This window comes from Ursus maritimus, unplaced genomic scaffold (genome assembly GCF_017311325.1).
Source record: "Ursus maritimus isolate PB19 unplaced genomic scaffold, ASM1731132v1 scaffold_10, whole genome shotgun sequence".
Taxonomy (NCBI): domain Eukaryota; kingdom Metazoa; phylum Chordata; class Mammalia; order Carnivora; family Ursidae; genus Ursus; species Ursus maritimus.
In genome coordinates this window covers 67,526,640-67,541,720 of record NW_024423344.1, presented here as the reverse complement: position 1 = coordinate 67,541,720, position 15,081 = coordinate 67,526,640, and the positions used below count along the sequence as shown (strand labels likewise).

The 15,081-nt window shown below is 39.0% G+C and overlaps 1 protein-coding gene across 6 annotated transcripts in view; it reads left to right on the top strand.

The window, feature by feature from the left end:
- The window catches only part of DOCK9 (dedicator of cytokinesis 9), a 178,096-nt gene that overhangs the window by 145,874 nt on the left and 17,141 nt on the right, over positions 1 to 15,081 (top strand). For 3 of the 6 annotated variants that reach the window (XM_040624053.1, XM_040624047.1, XM_040624036.1), the window contains 3 exons: positions 397 to 536; positions 12,637 to 12,759; positions 13,478 to 13,591. In XM_040624053.1, the coding sequence (XP_040479987.1) occupies positions 397 to 536; positions 12,637 to 12,759; positions 13,478 to 13,591 (377 nt within the window). The remainder of the gene's footprint in view (positions 1 to 396; positions 537 to 12,636; positions 12,760 to 13,477; positions 13,592 to 15,081) is intronic. The other 3 variants (XM_008685005.2, XM_040624065.1, XM_040624060.1) reach the window with 1 other exon arrangement.

Below are 15,081 nucleotides of genomic sequence, written 5' to 3'. Positions count from 1 at the left end.
TGTTTCTCTTTGACTGGCTTTGGCTTTATTTTTGTTGGTATCTGAGCATGGGTCACGGTACCAAATCAAGTTATTGTTGTTATTTTAAAACTACTGATTTGCATCCAGTACCTATTTCAGTTTATTTACGGTTTATTTAAAGGTTGCATACATTTAATAAAGGTGGGTGAAAAATTAAAAGGATGAGGAAAGAATTGAGGGAGGAGAAGGCTAGGTATGAGGAAGCAAATGAAGAGAAGCACACTGTGGCTCCCTGTGAACGGTGGTCCGAGGCCTAAGAGACTTCAGAGTCCGTTGTCTCCTTCAACACAGAAACATGGCGGGCAGGAAGAACCCTCCAGGTCCGTCCACTTACGGGTTACTGACCGGCTCTGTCCCCTGCTGTGTCCATTCTAGGCATGTTTAGACAAGGATGCACAGCATTCAGGGTGATTACCCCAAATATAGACGAGGAGGCCTCCATGATGGAAGACGTCGGAATGCAGGATGTCCACTTCAACGAGGTGAGCGCCTCGGCTGGCGGGGGTCTTCAGTCCGTGAGTATCTCAGAGGCGGCTCTGCTCTGCCAGCATGTCACACAATGGTTTTCTCTCAGCAGCTGCCACTACCCACTTCACTCTGACTAAACTAATGCTCCAGACGGCTGAAACAGAACAGCAAGAGCTCTGCCATTCCCCTTTCTAGGAATTCCTCCTGTCCTCTGGAAAGAGAGTTTGAGGAGCTAGTTAGGAGGAAAGTGAGGCTAAGAGCTCAAACACATGTGGGAAAAGGTCCAGTATTTTGACCATAAGGTTTTTCATTCTTTCTAGCCATTAATTTCTCCAGCTCATGGGTTTTATTGCTATTTTAATCTGACTTTTATTAACATCACACTCTAGCCAGCTGAATTAACCGGCCACTCAGACTTTTAAATCGGTATCTCCCACACTGACTTCTCTCCCATGTCCGCAGACATGCAAAGCCATAAGAGGCCAGAGTGGGCTCAGGGGCTTAGAGCAGCCCGATTCTCTGCCTCCACTTGCATGCCTTAGCAAGTTCCTTCTCACCATCGGTGAAGAAGAACACCCTGTCCCACCCCCAGTAGAGATCAGAAGGTTCAGCGTTAGATCATTGTGGCAGTTCCTGCCTCTTTCTTGCCAAAACAGGATCACCTTGCAGCCACTTATCTGGACCCAGAAAGTTTTAAAATAAAGCTAGGAATTGGAGCAAATGCCAGTGTTCTGCCCGCGTTTCCTGAATTTCCTCATTGATCACTGTCTGCCAGAAGGGCTTTCCATGCTCAGCTCAGAGCAGAATGGAAGAGTTGAGGGGAAGCTTGTCCATCTTGCCTGTCTTTTATTTATTATTTATTTATTTATTTATTTATTTATTTATTTATTTATAATGATTTTTTATTATATTATGTTAGTCACCATACAGTACATCCCCGGTTTTCGATGTAATTGCCTGTCTTTTAAATAAAGAAAAATAAAATTGTTTGTTTCTTCTCATGGAGAGAAAGAACAGAGGAAGAAGTAAATATCTTCTGCCTCTGTTGTACTTGTTTTTATGATGTGGAGGTCCTATAATTACTATTATGACTTTGAATCATGCTCTTGCCAGTAAGTAGGGCCACGAACAAACATCTTCCATGGCATTAACCAGTCCATGAATCAGTTCAAAGTGTGGCCCAGGAAGTCTTGGGGTCCCCGAGACCCTTTCAGGAAGTCTTTGAGGTCCCTTCTTTTCCATCCAAATGTCTGTGCAAGGTTGGACTTTCTTTGTGTACATCACCAAAACGGCATGTTGATAGATGGAGTGCGGAAGCGGACTGGAGAATGCAGGCTTCTCCTATGATGTCAGACATTGAAGAGAGTTGCAAAAACATAAAACAGTGCTACTCTTTTCCTTAATTGTTTTGGGGTTTTTTGGGGAAAATGTTATTTTTTTCATTAAAAAATGTTATTTTTTCATTAACATGTAGTAGGTTTATTATTATCTTAATTAAATTAATAAATCTTTTAACATTTTCTAGTTGCCATTCCTAATATTATAAATATTGAGAGATAAGACCCATATACATAAAAGTTCTCAGTAATTTTTAAGGCATTCTCTATAATTTTAATGATATGTAAATGAAGGTGGTCTTAGGTGGTCCTAGTTTAAAAACCACTGTCATAAAGTGTCTAGTCTCAAATGACCCCCTAAATTAAAAAGTAAACATGAGAAACAAGGATAATATATTGAGTGCATTTCACATTTAAATATCAAAATAATTTTAACCATGATAGATAAAGTTTTCTAGGAATCCCAAAGAGGGAAAAAGACCAGTTAATTATTACTTGGCATTAACAGTTCGGCTGCCTGTCTACGTTGAAACTTCTGGGCAGATGCTAAGTTTTAATTTTTGCTCTGAAGTGTGAAACCTGTCACCGAGGCAATAAGCCTTGCACACTCTTGGCCTTGAACTCCTCCTTCAAGGCGAGTGTGACTGGGTTTTTCTCTGAGAAGAGGCTTGAATGTATTGTCTCCTTGCAGAAACCACCCTCGTCCAACCTGGTGCCTAGACAGACCTCAGGAGTAGAGCATTTTGTTTAGAACTTGATAAGGAAAGCGCTGGTGCCAAGAACGACTCAAGATTTGAAAGTAAACAGTTCTCCGTAACCTGTCCTGCGGGGATGATAAAATGAAGCTCAGGTTTGCTCATCTGATTAAGTAATAGGCTGGAGTAATCCCTGCAGGCTAGGGAATCAGCCTAGGAAATCAAGCTCAGGCTTTATTGAGGAAATTTGTGAATGGCACCCAGCCTGAGTGATCACTAAACATGTGAGAGGGGTAATTTTATCAGTGATTTCCAGAATATGGATTTTCCACCCTGTCCTTGAAGCATAAAGTTGGTAAATGTTTAACAAGGTCCATAGTACGTGACGATCTGTAACGATTAGGATATGACACGGTGGGGTTATAAAGTCCTAAGCAACTCCTGCATGTCAAGATTGAAACTAGCTGGGATTTGAAAGAACGTGTTCCAAAAGCCAGGAAAACAGAACTTGCCACCTACATTTTTGCTTTGGCTATCAGGATGTTTCAAGAAAAAGAGGAAGTTGAATGTCTCTCTCCCAGAAGGAGTTTTGGGGAAAGCTGATGGGAATAGGTGTGTAACACGTAGCTTAATAAAAATCATTGCCCTTTTAATCTGCGTTACTAGATGTACTTAAATGCCTTGTGCTCTCCTAACATGATTTTCATGGCACTGCATAAGAACATACAATTCTCCTAGCAGCACACGTCAGATGGGTTTTTATTGATCGCGGTTCATCTTGCCTGACTCTGATCTAAAGAGCAGACTCCCTCCCAGCTGTTTTTGATTAGATAAAAAGAAACATCCCATTCCTGTTTACAATTCTGTTACGCAAGTTGGAGCCTGTACAGAATGAAGAATTCTGAGTCCCCTGTGGTGCCGAAAGTCCACACAGCCCGTGAAGTTTTGCGATCCCTCCCTCGGGATCCCGTGTAGAAATAGCACACTCGGGACATTGAAGAAAGGTTAATAAAGGGACTATTTTGATAAGTTTGGATAGGGTGTAGGGAAACCAACAAGTAATATTGCAGTGCCCTTGAGGTTAGCAACAGCTGGGGTACCACCTCTCACCCTGTGGGCAAGGGGAGGGGAGAGAGAGAAACTCCACAGGGGGGCCACCTGACAGGTTGTAGGGGAGAGCTCAGTCCCATACCCTGGCAGGAAGGGGCATGTGCATAGCCACCCCATCCTCACTCTCCACCTGCCCTCCAGGCTCCTCCTGGGCCTTGCACTGGCTGAGCTCAGCTGGGAGCCAGAGGACAGGGAGCCTCGCCTGCAGGCCAGCCGTCATGGTGCATCAACCTCCCAAAGCACGGAGCTAGCAAGGACAGGCCAAGAGGCACTCTGGAAGGGGAAGTAGAAAATACAGTGCATCCTCACTATTTGCCCACTTGCTAAAACTTCTTTGTAACCCCAGGATCAATATCCATGGAGGCACTTTTGTAGTCATGCAGGTCATTGCAGTAGTGACCAGTGACTTCGCCCATGGGACTGCTCTAACTGATCTACCCTTGGCTCATATCAGGACATATTGGCCTGCTTCATTTTGCAAATATTTACTGAGTTTCCTTGGCACTGAACTGGGTGCTGGAGAATGAAATGTGAGCACAATGAGGTCTCTGCCCTAGCACACTACAGCATCTGCTGCTTTCTGCCCAGTGAGGAGAAACGCAAAACCACAGTCCCTTATAGTCTGAACTAGAAGTTGTCTGAGTTCTTTGTGACCTGGAAATTTCTGTATTTACATATATTGATTCATTCCATAAACTAGCTGTGGTGCCATGTGCTAGCTTGGGTTTATGTAAGTGATGTGCCTGCCTTAGAAAGCATCACCTGGTTCAGTAGTCCTCAAATTTTAGTATGCTTAGTTAGAAATTACTTAGATTCCTAACATAATATAATAAAAAATCATAATAAAATAAAATAAATGAAAAGCAAAAAAAAAAAAAAAAGAAATTACTTAGATTCCTGTTACAGATATAGATTTCCAGTCTTCCCGCTCTGCCAGTCCCCAGAGTCAGTTGGTTGAGTATGGTACCTGGGAATCTGTATTTTAAGCATTGCAAGTGATTATTTTGCTGAAAAGGGTTTTCAGCTCTATCTTGAGAAAAAATAATATGGTGGACGACGTGTGAATTACACCATAAAGTATGCCATTGCCCCAGCCCGGTCACACATTTACATTATTTTTATTTTAGGATTTTATTTATTTATTTGTCAGGGAGAGAGTGAACACAAGCAGGGGGAGTAGCAGGCAGAGGGAGAAGCAGGCTCCCTGCTGAGCAAGGAGCCCGCTGCAGGACTCGATTCCAGGACCCTGGGATCATGACCTGAGCCGAAGGCAGATGCTTAACCAACGGAGCCACCCAGGCGTCCCCATTTATGTTATTTCTAAATAGCAGATAATAGGGCCAACATCTAGCTTCATAAGTAAGGTTAGATTAAATTAATCAATGCTAGATGGAAAAATTGGCATTTAAATAAAAAAATTTTTAAGTACCCTGCACATACACAGGCTCCTATAGGCGTTTTTGTGCACACCCCCCCATATACAACATTAGTGTGCTGTTTCCACAGACAGGTGCTCAGTGACCTCAGTTGCATCGCTGGGGCACGCTTAAAAATGGAACTGACTAATTACATTTTAAGCAGTTGTCTCAATGGCTCATGAGCTTGGTGCACTGAGATCTTTTTAAAATCAGTCTAATAACATAAAATGTGAGATTTCCAGATGCATAAAGTCCATTGAGGGTTTTTTTTTCCAACCAGTAATTACTTATAGTTCTTGGCATCTATTGGCAATTTAGATAATATATCTTGGCATTTGAATTTTAAGCAAGGTGATAAAACCATCAAGCTTTCTATATATAACTACCATTCAAGTTCATCATCTGACCATTGTCTGGATTAGCTCTGGTTTTCGAGTGTGGTGATTGCTGGGAATTCTAAGTAAATTAATACATGGAATTTCTGCTGAGAGTATCATTCATATATGCCCCAGTATTTAGTTACTATGACATCATAGTTCCTATGACTCTATAATTTTGTGTTGACATATGGTCTCTCATGCTGAACTATCTGTGATTACTGGTACTTTTTTTTCTTTTACTGGTTATTTCTGTTCAAAGAATTATTAATGCACCAGCTCTAAATGTCTGGATATATATAGAGTTGACATTATCCTGAATAATTTACCTTACTAAATTATAAATTAAACTTCGATGTTTAGTAATCCATACTCTCTACTTTTATGAGAGGGCTTATCTTTTCTTATACAAGCTATTTTTAGTTTGGTGTTTTTTTTTTTTTTTAAAGATTTATGTATTTGAGAGAGAGAGAGAAAGTGGGGGAAGGGCAGAGGGAGAGAATCTCAAGCAGACTCCCTGCTGAGAACAGAGCTGACGTGAGGCTCCATCCCACTATCTGTGAGATCATGACCTGAGCCGAAACTAAGAGTCGGACACTTAACTGACTGAGCCACCCAGGCCCCCCTTAGTTTGAGTAAATCTATACAGACATTGCTTTTTGTAGTATATATTATCATTTCTTTATAATAATAACTGATATCAGACTGATAAACCGTAGATCTGATTCCTGAATCAAAAAAAAAAGATAATGTCCAGTAGCACATTAAAGTTGATGTGTTATTTCCTAATTCCCAATTGCCATCAAATTGCAATACTTATTTCAGTTATTTACTAAGCTCTGTTGGCTTTATCAAATGTTCTCATTTTCCAGCCATTCTGGAGGAGTTTCCCTGGTTGAAATCCATCTTTCTGAACCAAATATGACAGATTTTTCCATAATTAGCTCAGTTGCCTACGTATTGATATGCTACTTGAGTTCAGGTTTACTGTTATTAAACTTTTCACATGTTTCTGGTTTGACTGAATAAGATCAAGAATAATATTCAAATCTTAGACTCCCAATTTGATGCATTTGGCCCATAAATTCTATTTAATATATATTTATTAAGTGCCTAAATCTAGGGCCATTTAAAATATACCTGAAAGGCTGCTATAAAGATACCTTACATGAATAGACAGCAGATCATTTCAAAATCAAGTAACATCTTCCTTACAGAATACTTCATCATTGTGGTGGTTGATGTAAGCCTATATGTATTTTCATATCTCAAAATTATCTACATTTAATTAATTTATTTTTGACGTAGAAAACTTTGAGTATAGCTATTTAGTCTGTTTAAATCCTTTCCACCCCACCGCCCCCCAGCCTCATCTCTTGCCACTCCCTGATTCAGATTTTATACTCTGAATAACCCCTCAGACTACTTGTAAATTCCTCACCCACCCACCGTGCTGCCCTCCCCTCCTGTATCTTTTGCCCGTGCTGTTCCTTCTCCCTGGAATGTCTCCCCTCTCTTCCTTCCTGCTGCCACCTTTCACCTTCATCTTACTAACTCCTGATCATTTTTAAGACTTAGTGACCATTTTCTAGAACACTCTGTGTCTCTCCTTTCCCACATCACTAAATGGATGTAGTTCCTGTCTGCATCCTTGATTGCCTGCATGTTTCTTTATCAGCACTTACCACTGTTTTCTGTAATCTCTTTATGGATCAGTCTTCATACTGGACTCTTTGAGAGCAGGAAGTGCTTTATTCACTGATCATTGGCTTCCCCAGTACTCACCCATAGACACACTGACTACTGTTAAATAAATAAACCCCTACTGCTCTCAACTCAGAGCATCTACCATTGTGACTTGCAGTTTGGGCAAATACTTGAAATCACTGTTATCCTTGTCCTTGGTATCTTAACATGTACCTCCCATCTTCCAGTTGGTGGTCACGAGTCTCTAGTACATCAGTTCTAGCTGCTCTGAAGGATAACCTCTGTGTGTCTTTGAAGGCCTCCTCCTCAAAACAAGTTTCATTTATGTGACATAGCCTAATAAACCATCTAAAACCTGCCTTCCACATTTATAGAAAAATCTATAGAACCATTTTTATAAATTACAGAAACTTAATTTTATTTATATAAATTTGTTTTATTACCGCAGTGTCAAGCACAGTGCCTTGCACATAGTAGATGCTTGGTAAAATGTGTGAATGAGTGAAGTAAAGAATCAGCTTAACAATGTGGTAGTGACTACGCCAAGTTATAACTTTTATAATTCTTTGAAAAGAAATTTCAATTTTCTGTGAGATAACATTAAAACAAATCCAGATGCTTATTGTGCTGTAACTGCTACAACATGGAATTAAGAATCTGTAGGTCTCTTTAGTCCCATCCACAAACAGGGTATCATCATTGTGTATTCACACCTATAGTGTGGATTATACCATACTAGTGGAACCAATTGTAATTTTTTACAGAAAGTTTACATTTCTCTTTGAACAAAGCCCAGTATTGAGAAAGGGGGCCAAATGAGTAGTCTGTAAGTTAAACCTAAGGATAGTTTTAAAATGGATAAAGTTCCATTTGAATTCCATTATCAGAAGAATGCCTTGAGTGTACAATATTCTCATCCTAGATGGGGAATTGAGCCTTCCAGAATTCTTCCACCTCTACCTGTAGTCCCTCAGCACCACTGAGAAGGAAGATGCTCAAAAACTACCCTGTAGCAACATCTTTGACCTAAGGTGTGCAAGAAATGCAAGGCTTTGATAAAAGGACTGTTAACTCACTTCCCGACAGCAAAGGGCAGCTATGAATAATATTGTTATAGTACTAAGAAAAATGCAGCCTAATTTATTCCTCCAAGAAATTCCTAACTACCAAATATGTGTGTGGCCCTGTGGGATATTACATAGCCCAGTGGAAGTAAGATACCATTTTTTAAAAATCACTACAAAGTAGGTAGTGAAGATTGAAATAGGAGAGATTTATTTAATTGGTTTGTGAATTTAACCACACAGCATTTATAGTTTTCAGAGCATTTTGATAGGTAAAATTTTATTTGATCCTCACAACCAACAAATTAGGTTAGACCTTTGGTATATCCCCAGTTCTAATATGGAAAGGTAAGTATATTGATACTGACATTATACAGGTTTTGTTTGTATGCTTTTATCTAGCTTTTTGTAATTAGAGGAGTGTGAGAATAATCATAAATATTTGTCATGCTTAGCCTGGGCAGATTCTCTCATTGGAAAAGATGTGAGACAAAACTGAGAAAGATGTACATCTTTATAATACAAATGCACAAGGAGAAGAGATGGTGTTAGAACCTTTTCTGATTTCTTCTTTGTCTATAGCTGTTAATGGTAGTCACTATGTAATGTTTAGTATTTGCACTTAAGAGACTGGCAATAAAAGTGTGAGACAACAGGTATACCTCTCTATAAGCATTGGCTCAGAGTTTAGTCACACTGATGATGGTTTTATGATTTGTGTGTTATAAACATGACATAAGAGTTAAATGTCTTGCTTTAAAGATATTTTTTTAAAGTCAGACAGTATTTTCTGGTAAATTGATTCAAAACTGCTTTAGAAATGCTTATTTTTGGGGCGCCTGGGTGGCTCAGTCACTTAAGCATCTGATTCTTGATCTCACCTCAGTTCTTGATCTCAGGGTCATGAGTTCAAGCCCGGCATTGGGGTCCATGCTGGGTGTGGGGCCTACTTAAAAAAAAAAAAAGAAAAGAAAAGTTTTTTTTTTTTTTTGATCTATAAACTGTAAGCATTAGGCCTATAATGAAACATTAGGTTGGGAATGAAAAACAACAGTCCTGTCCTTCATTTACAGTATAATAGAGGATACAAACATGTTTAAAGGCAACTGGCCTTAAAAGATATGTTAGTGGATTTAATCTAGCAAAACATAAACAAGAAAAATAAATCATGACCAAGTGGAGTTTACCCTGGGAATGCACTGTTGGTTCAGCATTAGAAAACCAATCAATATAATTCACTGTTAACAGAATAAATAAAGAAAACTGTATGACCATCTCAAAAGATGCAGAAAAATCATTTGGGGAAAAAAAAAATCAACATCCATTCATGGTTTAAAAACAAACAATAGAAACTGGGAAGAGAAAGGAACTTCCTCAACCCAAAAAAGATTATCTACAAAAACCCTGCAGCTAATGTTATACTTAGTGGTGAAAAACTAAGTGCTTTTCCCTAAAATTGGAAATAAAACAAGAATACCTGTTTTCACAACACTTCTATTCAATGTTGTGCTGGAGGTTCTAGCCAGTGCAGTGGGCAAGAAAAGAAATAAAACTGACCATATTCATATAAGATTCAGTTGTGTTTGTGATAGAGAAAATCCCAAAGAATTTACAAAAGAAATTACTAACACTAAGTGAGTGTAGCAGGATCACACGATACAAAATCAATATGCAAAGTCAGTCAACCTTTTTTACGTTTAGAGATTCTTATACCATGGTTTCACCATATTAATGTTTGTTTTATATAAACAAGTATGCTGGATGACTTTAAATCTTATTCAATAAAGTACTTTCCTTGAAATAAAATCATCAAAATTTTTAAAAAAGTACTATTTATAATAATATCAAAAACTTAGATATACGTCTGTATGGGAATCTATGCTAAAAACTGCAAAACACTGATGAAGAAAATCAAAGACCTAAATATAGAGTGGAAGATTCAGTATTGTCAATTCTCCCTAAACTGATTTACAGATTCAGAGCAGTTCTGATTAAACTCCCATCTGGAGTTTTGGTAGACATTGACAAAATGGATTCTAAAATGTATATGGAAAAGCAAAGGAACAAGACTAGTCAAAACAGTTTTGAAAAAGTTCGAAGAGTCACACTATCTGACTTTTAAGGTTATTATAAAGCATGGGTTCTCAGTGGGGATGATTTTGCCCCCATCTCCCAGGGAACTTTTGGTAATATCTGGAAATGGTTTTTAATGTCACATTTTGGGGAAGGGGGAAGGGAGAAGGTCCCGCTATTGGCATCTAATAGGGAGAGGCCAGGGATGCTGCTAAACATTTTTTGGTGCACAGGACAGACCCCAGAACAAAGAGGGGTGTGGCTCAAAATATCATTAGTGTCATTGTGGAGAAACTAACGATATTCTAAAGCTGGAGTAGTAACCCAAACAGGGTGGTATTGGCACAAGGATAGACACCTCTATCAGTGGGACAAAATAGAGAAGCCAGAAATAGATCCATACACCTATGGTTCAGTTGATTTTTCCCCATTCAGATAATATAATTTATTTTCTTTGCTTTAGTAGAGCACATAGTATATTTGGTACCCAGAGAAGATCATTTTTTCACACCTCCCTTGTCTTTTTCTTTTTTCTTTTTTTAAAATTTAAATTCAATTAACATGTAGTGTCTTCGTTTCAGAGGTAGAGGTCAGTGATTCATCAGTCTTATATAATACCCAGTGCTCATTACGTCATGTGCCCCCCTCAATGTCCATCACCCAGTTACCCCATCTCCCCCACTCCCCCTCAGTGACCCTCCTATGATTAATCATAGGTTTAGTTGATTTTTGACAAGGATTCAAAGGCAGTTCAGTGGAGAAAGGATAGTCTTCATCAAATGGTGTTAGAACAATTGAACATTCATATAAAAAAATTGACCCATACTTTACACTGTATTCAGAAATTAGTCCATCGATCATAGACTTAATTATAAAACTATAAAACTTCTGGAAGAAAACATGAGAAAATCTTTGTGGACTTGTGTTAAAGATTTTTTCAATATGTAAAGCACAACCCAGAAAATAAAAACTTGGTAAACTTCATCAGAATTAAAAACTTCTGCTCTTCAAAAGACACTGTTGAGAAAATCCAGACACAAACCACAGATTGGGAGAAAATTACAAACCACGTGTCTGGTAAAGGACTTTTATGCAAAATATGTAAAGAGTTCTCAAAATGCAATAAACAACCCAGTAGAAAAATGAGCCAAAGATTTGAATGGACATTTCACCAAAGCTATAGAAATGACAAAGAAGCACACGAAAATTTGCTCGATGGCATTAATGAAACTCCACTCAAATGGGCTTAAACAGTAAAGGTCGAGTAGATTGGCTTCCATTAGGAAATTCCAAAAAGATTGACAGCAATCAGTGCAAAGGTTTAACAGAGTTATCCACGATACAGTTGCTTTGGGAAGGAGGGGGAGTTCTCCACTCTGTTACTAAGGCACATCGGCCCCTGGCTGGCTCTGAGGCTGTCAGCGCCAGTCAGGCTTCTTGTTGCCTGTCATGTCTGGGCCTGTGAGAACACTTCTGTCCCAGCCTTCCAGGACAGGGTCCTAAAATTCACTCTGATTGGCCCATTTAGGTTACATGTCCACGGATGATGAAACAACGACTGTGGCCAGGAAATAGATTTATGCTGATTAGTTTATACCTGAGCCACATGCCCCAACCCCTGAGTCATGGGAAGTGTTAGCTCCTCCAAAGTCCAAGGACTTTCGTAGAGGTGGGGTAACTACCCAAACTTCCGTAGATAGAAACTTCCAAGGAAAGGAGGAAAGGTTGTTGGTGAGGCAGGGGTCATGCCTACCATGTGCCCTCACTAAATTGCTCTGAGGTGCTTAAGTTGAGTTGAAGTCACACTTAGTAATTTCATGTCTCAGCATTGTCATTGTTTCTCAGAAAGGAAAAAAAAGTTTTTTAAAGATTTATTTATTTACTTTAGAGAGAGAGAGCAGGGAGAAGGGGAAGAGGGAGAGAGAGAATCTCAAGCAGGATCCCTTCCAAGCACAGAGCCCCACAGAGGGCTTGATCTCGAGATCATGATCTAAGCCAAAATCAAGAGTCAGATGCCCACCAGGTGCCCCAGGGGGAAAATAAATTCCAAATTATAATTATAAAAAGAGAACTAAACACAAATTGAGAGCCTGTGTAAAGCTACCAGTGTCCATTTTTTCCCATGGTATATAACTATTACACAGTCATACAATGTGACCCTTCATTTCTGCTTGTAAATGATTGAAAAAGGGCTCATTTAAAAAGAACATAGTGGTGAGCTGTTTATAACAAGCGTGGAAGTTAGTGTTTAGAAATAATGTATTTTGAAATTTGAAATCTTAACTGGTTAAGCATTCTGCAGAGAATACAATGTCATGTCTCCTGTAACACTCTTTTTCTGGCCGGTGGCCTTCTTTTTTGGTCAGGATGTGCTCATGGAGCTTCTAGAGCAGTGCGCAGATGGACTCTGGAAGGCTGAACGCTATGAGCTAATCGCTGACATCTATAAACTCATCATCCCCATTTACGAGAAACGGAGAGATTTTGAGGTATCGGAGTGGTTTGTTTTTTCCTGTTTGAGAGGACAGTGGGGTGACACATGCATCTAAACCTTCTTACATGCAAAGAGAGCAAACAGGCTGCGGTCTCTGACCCTGTGTGATGCTGGAGGTCACCACCTGCAGAGCCACTATATGTGGCCCACACGGGCGCCAGCTCCATACAGACCCCAAACTGCAAAAAACAAGGATTGGTAATTGTGGCACTCTACTTTTGGAAGGTTGCCAAGAACAGAGTTTTATAATCACCAGGGGCCTTCGTCTCAGAGCTCTTCTTTGCTCCATCCTCATGGGAAGCCATTGTCCCTGCCATCCTTCCTGGGCTGGGGAGGTTGTCTAGCTTCTTGTAGCTTATCAAACAAAGTAGGAAAAGCAAAGACTAAAAAACATCATCGTAGGACTTTACCATCTCTGATATTCCATGGTAACTTGAAAATAGAAGTTGCTTACTGCTATGTGGAGATTTGATGGGTCCTCAATATGAAAAATGGCTCTTTGGGTAGAAAACATTATAATTGAAAAATGGTCACTACCAATTGTACAGTCAAGATGTTCTTGATTTTCTTTTCTTTTCTTTTTTTTTTTTTTTTTGCGTTTTGTTTCTTTTACTCAAGTCCAAGGAATTTTTACCTCTGCGATCTCATTTAATTGTTTTAAATTGACTCTACTAGTTGCAAATGGGAAGAAATGGGTTTTGTTCTGCTTTTAGAGGCTGGCCCATCTGTATGACACACTACACCGGGCCTACAGCAAAGTGACTGAGGTCATGCACTCGGGCCGCAGGCTCCTGGGGACATACTTCCGAGTGGCCTTCTTTGGACAGGTGAGCCTCCTCTCTGTTCTGTAGGTCCTCCTAAGTCCTTGCTTTTTTTTTTTTTTTATTCTATAAAGTTGTATTTTGTAAATTTTCTATTTTCTATAAATGCTAATTTGATGAATTTGTCATATTTAGTATGATTCTTATCTTCCTTGGCAGTAAACTTTCTGCTTTTTTTCTTTCTTCCTGTCTTTTCTTTATTACTTTCTTAAGGCAGCGGTAAGTTCTCCCTCCATAAGACATTTTTAGCACCAACTTTGGTACCTCAATGTGGTTCTCAAGTTTCCTTTTCCAGTCTGTATGTATATCTGTCCAGTCATTACAAACTCAAAAAAAAAAAAAAAATTTAACATTTTATTCCACTTACAGAAATAAATCACCTGTTTCCTTACACATCTATACTGCATGTTTTAAAACCAAAATTAAGACTTTCTGGTTCCCTTTGTTCCCTGTGCATCTCTATCTTTTGTAGTGTAATATCTCCGCAAGTATATTTACCATTGTCATAGTTCAGAAACCCTGTAGAAAAGGGTTCATTTAAATTTAACTGGAAGTTTAACCTCCAAGTCTCTAACATGATTAGATGGTATTAAATTATAATCCATTTATTTAGGGTGTGTGGTTTTCTATGAGCATTATATAACCTTCAATTTATCCTGTTATTGTCTTTTATAACTTTATAGCAATACCAGTTTACAGACAGTGAAACAGATGTGGAGGTAATTATAGTAAATGCTTAAAAAGCAAGTAATGTAGTGAAATTACTGCATCTAAACTCCTAGTTTGATGTGGGTGTTATTTGTCTCATGTTAGCCTGCATTTTTTTTTAATATATTGTGTTTTTTGCACCATTTTCTCTTTTATTTTAGATGAGAAACTTTTTGTTCATTTATTTCAAATATTAACCCCAATCTGGACTTTAAAAATTTCAACCTTTTTCACTTCCCATGCAATTCTAAACCTTGCTGTGATCAGACATGATTGGTGCTAAACCACATGCTAACTAGTGATAGTGAACATATTTTCTGGTATTATGCTCCAACCCTTTCATATTTTTCTCATAAGTAAAGCAAAATAGAATTTACGTGAACTTCAGAACTTTTGCCGAACCTGCTCCAGACTGGAATGTTTCTGTTTATGCCGTAAAGTCCTATGTAAATGGGGGAGGCCAGTGAGAGGGTAGTGTGTGCATTTCCGAGGCCTGCCCTGAACAGGCTGCTGAATCATTTCTTAGTGAGCTCTGCTTCTTGGGAATGTGAAACAGGCTTGAATCCCATCATCAGATCCCGAGAGAACAGTCTTGAGTCCCTGCTCCTCCATCTCACTCAACACTTAATGACGGCATTCTTGAATGAGTTTGCAGTTTTGTGTTTTCCTTTATCTTTGCACCCCGACTTCACATTATTATCATTTTCCTTCCTCTTCAGAAAGCCTGTTTAAGTAGGATTTTATTTTAGAATCATCCTCTCCACCTCCCCCACTTTTTTTTTTTTTTT